General features: G+C 34.3%; 1 protein-coding gene across 1 annotated transcript in view; it reads left to right on the plus strand.

Annotated features, from left to right (window-relative positions):
* Positions 1–10,223, plus strand: part of LOC129737794 (protein pellino) — a 105,656-nt gene that overhangs the window by 27,819 nt on the left and 67,614 nt on the right. The window contains exon 2 of the mRNA XM_055728958.1: positions 9,561–9,650. Within this exon, the coding sequence (XP_055584933.1) occupies positions 9,561–9,650 (90 nt within the window). The remainder of the gene's footprint in view (positions 1–9,560; positions 9,651–10,223) is intronic.

A 10,223-nucleotide genomic window follows, 5' to 3' on the forward strand; every position in this document is an offset into this window, starting at 1 on the left:
AGATTCACACGTTAACGTAAATTTAGATATTTTTTCTCGTCCATTCCTTCGCATATAGCTTAAAAAAAAATTTGGTTCCCAGCATGAGTCTTGTTCGCGTTTTGTTATTTGTATGCTGTCGACATGCTGGGAACAGTAGCGTCCATTACCAGGGGACTCAATTGAGTTTTTTGGTGTGGGGGAGTGTGGCGGGAAAAAAAAGCAAATTTATGACATACACGCAATCGTCAACTATGCCAAAATGAGGTGATTCCTAGCACATATTTCCATTTTTTAACAAAAATATTATCAAATAAGTAACAAAATAATATTTAAAAAAAAGTTAAAAATATTATGTTATAAAAATTTTTACCAGTCATTTTGACTGTTCACGGTCCGAAAAGGTATATTCAATTTTTCGGTTCTTCTAGTGTTAAGCTATAAAATCATTTGCACAAGAAAGGCAAATTCATACCGGTTCTAGTGATGTAATTACATTGGCGGTGCAAGGATTAACAAAAATATGATAAATATTTTGAACAATGCTTGTGTGTTTTTTTTCGTTTCCTTTCACCCGTCTTCGCGTGCGAAATCTTCTAAGCAAGAATTTGTGCTGATTTTTCAAAATTCAGAAAATACTTCAATGTTTTATTTATCATATTTTTGTTAAGCATCGCATTGCCAGTGTAATCACATCACTAGAACCGTTATGAAATTGCCTTTCTTATGCACATAGTTTTATTTCAATAACCTTGCGTTAACTTACGCTAAATCCAGTGCAAAGTCGAATTTAGTTGCTTGTGTCTAATACCACATACGTTTTTCGAAATCTACAAATTACAAAATATTCTGGTCCAGGTAGTTCGCTAGTTAAGCTGTTGGATGGAAAAATACAAGTAGAAAGTTAATGTGAGTTCGATTCTCACCGATGGCTTTTTTTTTTCTTGATTCTGAATTATCCAATAGGATAAAAATCCCATAGAAAATGTTTTTGGATTCCTCTTCGTCCTGCATAATTTTACCCGAGAACTCGAGTCTTTATGCCAGTGACGGGAAGGCAATCATATAATCATTATCTCAAGGCACATTTCAGCGCATTTTCGGCACACAGTTAGCTTCGATCGGCAATGGCATTCTGTAACCTCTTCTTTGGGCGTATATAATTAAATGTAAATAAATTTATCCTCCAATAACTTTGTCGTTATATCAATACTTTTGAAGGTTGTACGGATTAACCTTCATCGGCAGTGTTGAAGTCTTCAAGTCAGACGTTTTTTCCAATAAGCTCCCGTATTTTGAATTTTGTTTTTGCATTTTATAGGAAGCATTAAAAAAGCGAGTTTTGTGTAATCGATGAGAACATTCAAGAACCTTGAGGATTTTATATGACTTAATGAAGGATTTTAGTTACTTTTTTCGGATTTATTGACAAAATTTAATGAGGCTGTTGACCAATAAACAGAGAATATAAATACTTTTAAAACAGAGAAAACAGTAAATCCCGGAGACCCCAGCGAGAAGATAAGCACTCCGAATCGATGAAGCCGAAGTAAAAATGGCTCGATGGACATATTGTAACAATAACACACTAACAGAGACGCGCTGTTTAATTATAAGCGAATGAAAACAGCTCCATTCCCCTATAATCTGATGCCCTACTCATCCATTCACAATGTACAGAGTATCCATAAACCTTCCTATACATTTTTTCTGTATTGGCACGAAAGGCAAACAAAAAAGTACACACCCGCCGACGACGACGAAGCCGAATGCGGCCGCCATTGTTGTTGTTATTGTTGCAAGTCGCGGCCTCTTCCGGAACGGTTGAAAAAATGCAGATAGCAAGGGGGACCCATTTGAACGATTGCGCTGATCCAATAGTGTAATCTGGAGTCGACTAATCGGAAGTGATGAGTGATTGTAAACACTTACTTACTTACTAATTATATTTTTCATAGATTAAAGAGTCCATATTTCCATGTAATAAAATAACAGTAACGATTTACTGAACGCTGACCAGTCTTGGAATGACGAAAATGGGACCCTTTTTACGTATCTTCTCTAAACTTGTTTGGCGCTCCCTTTCCGTTGGGCAACCCTGCCTAAAGTCATTCGTTTTGCGGTGTGGTGTCTTGCTCGAGTAGTAAAGAAAATATCAACATCCGGGATCGATGGAGTCGCACTTTTTTTTTGTTTTTGGATCCAAACTCACAACTGTTTACTCAATTTGGTTTGTGTGGGAATCGAACGGCCGAAGATTTGTTTTGGGAACGTTTGCATTTTTAAACTGTTGCGAAAGAAAATTAGTAAGCAGACTTATAAAAAAAGTTTTGAGAAAGGTTTCAACCTCTACTGCTCTTTTTTGTCTTTTTTATAGAGACTTCAAACTTTGGTAGGAAAAATGATAACATCGTTTAATGAGAAGGTGGAGAAATTTGGTTTGCCATAACAGGAAAGTCGATGGAATTGGAGGAATGACTACCTATACAATTCAAACACTTGATGAGTTTGTGGAACGCCAAAAGGAAAATCAAACTTTGAATGTTTGGATGAGCCGCAAAATATGCACCCGACATTTATCATCATCATTTTCGATAATTAATAATAATCAAACATTTTTGAATGTTTACACTTTTTAACTCAGTATCTAAATCGTCCGCTTTTTGGCTTGCGAGAACAAAACCATTACAGATACGAAAATTGATGCTTCGCGCCAACCTCGCACTTGATTTTAAACCAAATTCTACGAACCTGATCAACCGACCGTAAAATAAATTCAATTTACTGCGTTTGGACTGCTGCCGTCTCCAAATTTACACCTCCCTAACTAGCTAACGAACTAGTATTGCACCTTGCATCAAAATGGTCTAACGGGTTTTATTTTCGCATTTAATAGCTGCTGTCCGGATTGTTGTTTTTGTAGATTTTCGCTCCGTAATCTACCGAGTTCGTGCCCTCGGAAACTCAACTCACTGCTCTTTGTGGCCTCTCTGTTTTCATGTATAAATGTGAGTGTGTGAATGGACCAAACTACCGCTGCGGCGGCGCACGCGGTTTAATGACCGCAAAATAGTTCCGCACTGTAACGTTGTGCCCGGCATATTCGGTTGAGCCACTCGCACACCACCCACCAGAACCGGGCGGCACACAAGTAGAGTGTGCTTAACCTGTGTGCGCAAAACCAAATTCGCTTCCAGGTCTCGGGTTCGCAGAGTTTTCAGCGGCCACACTTTTTTGTTTTTTTTTATTTGATTTTTAGTTTAACAGGTCAGTAGCCGCCCGCCCGATTGTTGTTCGGTACTTCAGCTGAAAGCTTCAAAGTTCTATAACCATTAAGTGTACCTTTGGGTTCACTCTATTTGATGTAATTAGCGTCATTTGGTACAGAGAATTCTACATAGGTACATACATTGTTCATTGATGATAAGAAACTTACGCTAAGTTCCTGTCCCTGATAAGTTCGACTAGGATCCGCGATCTTATCGTTGCATTACATAAATGTGCATCATATGACATTCAAAATGCGCGTGGTGCATTAGGAAATATTCACAGAAGCCAACAAAACGAAAAAGACTCGTTGTTGGAAAATCGACGAATCTTATTACTATTTTATGAGAGGTGTAAAACAGTTTCAGGCAGGTTCATTATCAGCATAGAGGTAAAAAAAGAAGGTGCCGGTCACCTTTGAATAGCAGTAATACACTCTAGTTACGTCCCTGTTGTTTCAGACGAGACTAAGTTGATTTTTTTTGGTTCAGATCTGTGTGCTTTTGATAATGGACACGATTTCTATTTTTTTAGTGTCGCTCTTTTTTAAGTGTTCAACTGTAATCATTAATCATTAAAAAAAAAGTTGTGAAAATCGTACAAAAGACACGATCGCAAGTTATTGTAAAACTATGAAAAACTACCTGACTCGGATGCTTTAAAAATTGTTTGTCCAGTTCCGGTCCAGGATCAATATCAGGACCATTTCGAAATTCTGAACTCTTTCGTTTTGTGCGTAATCAATTGCATCCTTCACAAGACTAATCTTCGATGCGCACACAAACAAGTCTGTTCAAATAGATGTCCGTGTAGAAAAAAATCATTTGAAAGCTCTTACAAAATCTATCATTTCCGAAAAATCTACTGTTCTGAGTTGATTGGTTTACTTCCCTGGTCATCGGAAAGAGCACATTCATATCACTCTTGTATAAGTAAATTGGTATTTCTTGTCACCTTAATAAGTATTATCATTGAGCAGAGAAACTGTCCCAGTTTGACTATACTAAGAAACATTCACAGGTCATAAAAGTCAGGTCATCATGCACTGCACAGTGTTTTAAAACTCGATAACCATGATCAAGGGCTTGTTGAAGGCTTAAATGTCAAACAGCTTTACGGTGTGTTCTACAATGTTACAATTTAAAAAAATGCTCATAATCTGTTCTATTTTTTTCTTGATAAATTAACCTGAAGGTGAGATAATTTTTCGTTTTAAAGGGAGTTTTGAGGTCTTCTTTGTATGGAATAGTTGTGACAATTGTACAACTTCATCGAAGGTGTCAAGTCTCTATTTCAAAGTTTAATGGTACTTTTTGCGTGGTTTGATTTTAAAATAACATAATCTTCAATATCTCTGAAGGTGGCAAACATAAGAAAAAAAAAATCATTTGAAAGGGCAAATCTTCAATTTTCATTTACATATAGTTTCATTTGTGTGCATTAAGTTTCACTTCCAGGGTGCATAAAAATCAATGATTTTTTTGAAAAAATTGGATTTATTTGATTTAAATCAGATTTTTTTAAATTTAAATCAGATTTTTTTTTGTTTAAATAGAAGTTTTCAGTCAAAAAATTACTTTGTTTGAAAAAGGAAATTTACCAAATATAGCTGAGATATTCAACTCAGTAGAATAAAGGTCGTATACGTGTAACATTCATGATACATGATTTTATACATTCACCAAAGGCAGAGAAAGACAATGCTTTCCGAACGAAATTTACATCGATTCGATATTGTGTACATCCAACGCCCGAAACAAAAAGACACGCCTAGTTCTGATTAGCGAGTTGACGATCGAATGAAAAATTATGCCAAATTCCTTCGTAAATGCACTAAAAAAAGCTATGTAAAACCTATTTGAATTTCACGTAGGAAACAGAGCTCGCGTAACAAACAAAATTTACGTAATTTTCATATGTATTGTAGGTGAGATCCATTTGAAGGCCGAAGGGTATGTGAAAAAAAAAATGAAATGTGAATAGAGATTCGTTCTGCTATATGCATTTCACATATTCATGTTTTTAAACTTTTTTGATAGGTTATTCTTACTCGAAAACAATTAGGCTGTATCTACTATCGAACCAGCACTAAATTTCACTTCGGGAATCTGGACCTCCAATTTCCGACTTGCTCCCGACAAAGAAAAAAGAATTATTATAATAAATGTAGCTTTATTGTGACAAATACAATTATGTGAATCGTAAATGCTTCACGTAAATCTATCAAGTTCGGAACCGGCCTCATTGTGACTCAAAGAAGTTTTCTTTCACATGAATATACAATGAAAAAATCCCAGTAGAAACCGGGTACGGAATATGGAATCGTGAAAACCGGGAAAAAACCTAGAATCTCGAATCAAACCCGGAAAATTCTGTATGAATCGTTTTTCTCATATATAAATCTATTGAATTCTAAAATTCGTCCATTTCAGAAGCTTTATATTTCAGACTACACTTTACAGGATTTACGAAATTTTATTCAAATGGTTTTTTTTTTTGCTCAGCAGCGCTTGCATTTTCATTGTTCCTGTTTCAGTGAAAGATAATTATACGTATTTACGTGAATAAACTATTTCTTAGCTCACGGATATTGTGTGCAAATAGTAAAAAATATGTTTTAAATGAAAAAAAAACTTAAATAAAAGTGAAGCTTCGATTTTTTAAAATTAGCTTTAAAAATTAGCGTTAATTAATTTAAAATTATTTATTCGATCCCTTGGTGCCCTTTCTTTGCGAATCTTATTAAAAATAAAATTAACCTAAAAGTCTGGATGAAGAAATTAATTTAAGAAATCAAAAATTTTGAAAACATTGCATTCTTACAACTGGCCTAGAATGTATTATGATCAAAACTTCATCAGAAAAACGCTATGCTGAATCAAAACTCAAAATAAACATAAATGTAGTGAAAGTATTTCAAATGTCAAGGAAACAATTTTAAAGAGTCCGATCAAAAAATCTGATGAATATGTTGAACAAATGAGAATGAAATTAAATTGACTAATTTTCGGCTATTTTGAATGGGGAATACGAAAGTACACGTACACGTTTATATCTTAACCGTACTTCAAATTTTCAATTCATTATTAAAATATTTAAAATAAAATCTTATAAAACTTAATTTTTTTGGTTTGTGCTTTTTAGAAAATTCACATTAAGCACGATTTTGAAAATTTGGGTTATAATTTCAAATTTAAAGTTCCCATCAATACTTTTTTGAGGCCGGACTGAACTCTCTTAGATTTATGCATCATATTGCAAATCCATCACCAAGAGCTCAGACTCTAGACTAGATAGTTGTCCAACAAAAAACTGAATTCAACTTAACATGAATCTTGAACTAACATCAGAAGTTAAAATTTAAATTCTATTTCAATTTATGAAACCCAATTTGAAATTTAGTCTTGATTAATGGATCATTAATTTAATCGGAAATTAATTGTTCATGATCATATTTCAAATATCAGAGCTCAGAGCTTATTGAGCTTAAAATTAAGTAAGAGGAGAAGAGCAGAAGAAAATAAACAAACTTTTCATTAACACTTCAACTTGAAATTTTCAGATGAGATGACATTATGTTAAAGTAGTGTTTTATCAAATCCAAACATGAAAATAAATTTAATAAAAAGCGAAGTTGGTGTCAAAGACAGAGAAAAAGGTGGCAATATTCGACGAGATTTCGTAGGATATTAGAATTATTTACTGCTCAAACTGTTATCTTGAGGCTTTGCATTTCAATTTGTTAAAATTTCATTTTCTGTAAAATATCTTAAAAATTATTCATACACATAAATATCTACTTTTTGACAAAAAAAAAAACGATGTACAGATTTCTTCATTGTATTTTAAACCGGGGATATCAAAAAATATGTTCGGAAAAACCGGGAAAATACGGGAATGAATCGGATTCCATTTGAAAATGGAACCTCGCTGGCTTGTAAAGCTAGTTGAGTTAAACAAATTCAATTTGCACCCCTGCAGTGTAAGTTAGACGTAATTCCACTTAAAAAACTAAAACAGAGCACAACTTTCGCAAGTTAGCAACAAGAAGAGAATTTTGTACAACTTTACAAGTTTGCTCTTTTCTCCTGGAATTTTCTAACTGTTGGATATTTCAGCTCTTTATAAGTTCGAACTCACTCTTACCGAAGTGTTAAAGTTCATACGTTGCATCATAATCATAAAAGATTATGTGAAAGTCGAACTATTAAAGCTTTACATTTTTTTAAATTTTATTTGAATGTTAAAGCTACTATCAAAGATCGTAGAATACTCTTTGGAAAAAATAGTAAAACTTTTTAAGTAAACTTATCTTGAGCAATATTGAGCATTGAGCAATATTTAAGGAAACTAGAAGTGATATTTCTCTGTCATGTTCTGTGAGCAACTGGATTTAAAGAATTTTTTTTTCCATATTTTGTGCTTTACATTGTATGGGAAATTATTTATCGAAATTGTAAATTTTTCAATGCTTCTAAACTTCTAACAAAATTTAAAAAATCTTATTTGTCATAAAATGTATAATCGCGTTGAATCATCTATTTTAACCCTTTTATACCGAGCCATATAGCCACATTTGCAGAGGTTTACATACAACCAGATATAACGAAAAATGAAGTGCTGTTTGCAACATTCAAAAAGCAATATGTTGTACATAGAACGACAATATAACTACGCAAATTCTATTTGTTTTAGCTTTTGAAACATAAGTTTCATGAGATGAGAAAAGTAATGCATCAAAAAGGCTTCAACGATGTATTGTTGCTCGGCATTCAACAATTGATAAACTGTTTCTTTTTTAACTATAGAGTTTAATTTTGAAAATTGCGATCCTCAAGACACAAGCACGTGTCATATCAAAATTGCGACTGTAAACATGACAAAAACAATCAGTATAATTGATATATTAATATACCTACCTTTATTCATATTCGATTGTATTTTCTATAGTTAGGCTGGAACAAATATCAATTTCTTCTTTTGTCACCCCCCCCGCCCCCCCCCCCCTTCGAAATTTCAAAAAACCCGAAGGGGGAAATAAATAAAGTTTGAAGTATTTTACGTAAATTTCGAAAAAAAAACTCAACTATCCGAAAGATTACAAGAACAGAAAACTAAATTTGGGAAGATGTAAGTTATTTCACCTTTTGTATTCTTGATTTAATTGAATTTTTTGATAAAAAATTACTCGATTTGTAGGTTTTGTGCAATGATATAGTATGCAATTTTGTTGCATAAAAGATTTCATGCAATTTATTCCAATTTATTTGTTTTTCGCATTATTTTTTATTGTCCCCCCCCTCGCGATGTTCCAACTCCGAGTGACAAAAGAAGGATTTGAAATTTGTTCCGGCCTTATTAGCCATAAATATTGTAGAGCAGAGTTGTTTTGATGTTTCAATCCCAAGCTCCGTCTAAGAAAGAAAATATTCACACAATACATAGAAACATATGTGTGACGCTTAATATGAATTTTTTCGTAAGCACAGAAGAGAACTGCGTTGGAAAGGTTTTGAATGCTGCGTGGTGCCGTGCCATAACAAGTTTCATATCCCAGATATCCGAAGAGCTTCACGCAATACAATTAATTAATCTATACCGCGACTGGACTGGGTTCAAAACGATCTTCCCCCGACACTTCGATGTTATCCAAGAGTGTGAATGAGAAGGTCTGAGAAATGAGAACAAAGATACTCATTGCCGATAGCTTAACATATCCGGAAAATGATTGAACTATTTTTTTTTTTTTCATTTTGCGGCTTTGACTGATGATCTGATTGTTTATCTGATTTTTTGTCCCTTTTTGATGACCTTTCTTAGGAAAATGTTTTACAAATTGTTTGTTTTAGACCTTTGAACTTTTTCTGAAGAGTGACATCCGTTGGATCAATCGACTTTTAACTTTTAAGTGAATCTTTACCGGCGCGTGTGATGTGATAATTTTCCGGATCCGGTTCGAATGACCATGACATGGCCGTCACACCATCTAGCCCATTATATGCATGTTTGGTGAGGCTTCTGATGGAAACATCAACTCGAATAGGGTCAGCCAGCAATCAGCTGGAGACACTCAGACTCACGGATATGGTCACGTCAACATCTATTTTTTCCTATTACCTTTTGTAACAGGTGGCTGTTATGAAATCGTTTTTTCCTCTCGGTTCAGTTGCGACGGCGTGCAAAAGTTGATTTTTTTAAATTTAGTTTGTGAAAACCTTTTTGGATTAGTTATCTGCACCAATTGCGGTGTTGTGATTGGACACACAGTCATAATTTTAACATGCTTTTCTTCTCTCCTTTCTTTCATCCATTAGGACTGATGGCACCGAATCACCGGTAATAGCAGAAAGTGATGCCGACACAGAAAAACCCCGCGTCAAATATGGCGAACTAGTGATATTAGGGTGAGTAAGGTTTTTATGCCACTCTGCTTTTTGTTTGAACAATTTTAGCTTTTTGAGTACCAAAAGAGTCTAAGATAAATGTGACTGAAACAATAAATGACATATAGTTTTTCAGATCAAATTATGTGTAGACACGTTAAATTTGGTGTTTTTGAACTTTCTGCTGATACGTAAATTTTTTAAGTTTTAAGAGTGTTCCCTATTCCTGAAACACCATTTATTTTCTTAGAATTTCATTTATTCTTTCTGTTATAGAAAAAATGTTTTTGATTGAAACACGATTGCATTAATGCCAAAAATACTTTGGAAATTTCGCCTAGATTCGGTCAAACATCGGTGCGTTTCCCGGCTCAGCTTGCAGAAATATTAACTTCTAACCTTTGAAGTTTCGTTCAAACGAGTACTGCTGACTAGAAATCGTTCAGCAACACATTGCGCCACCATCGGCCTCCCACATTTTGACAATAACAAGCTTCCTCCAGCTGGCTCGATAATGTTGGTAGTTTTTTTCAGTGCCCCACTGATGGCGGCAGCGAGCGGCTTCTATCGATTGAAGAGGAAAGAAAAAACCAG

This window comes from Uranotaenia lowii, chromosome 1, assembly GCF_029784155.1.
Source record: "Uranotaenia lowii strain MFRU-FL chromosome 1, ASM2978415v1, whole genome shotgun sequence".
Classification (NCBI taxonomy): Eukaryota; Metazoa; Arthropoda; class Insecta; order Diptera; family Culicidae; genus Uranotaenia; species Uranotaenia lowii.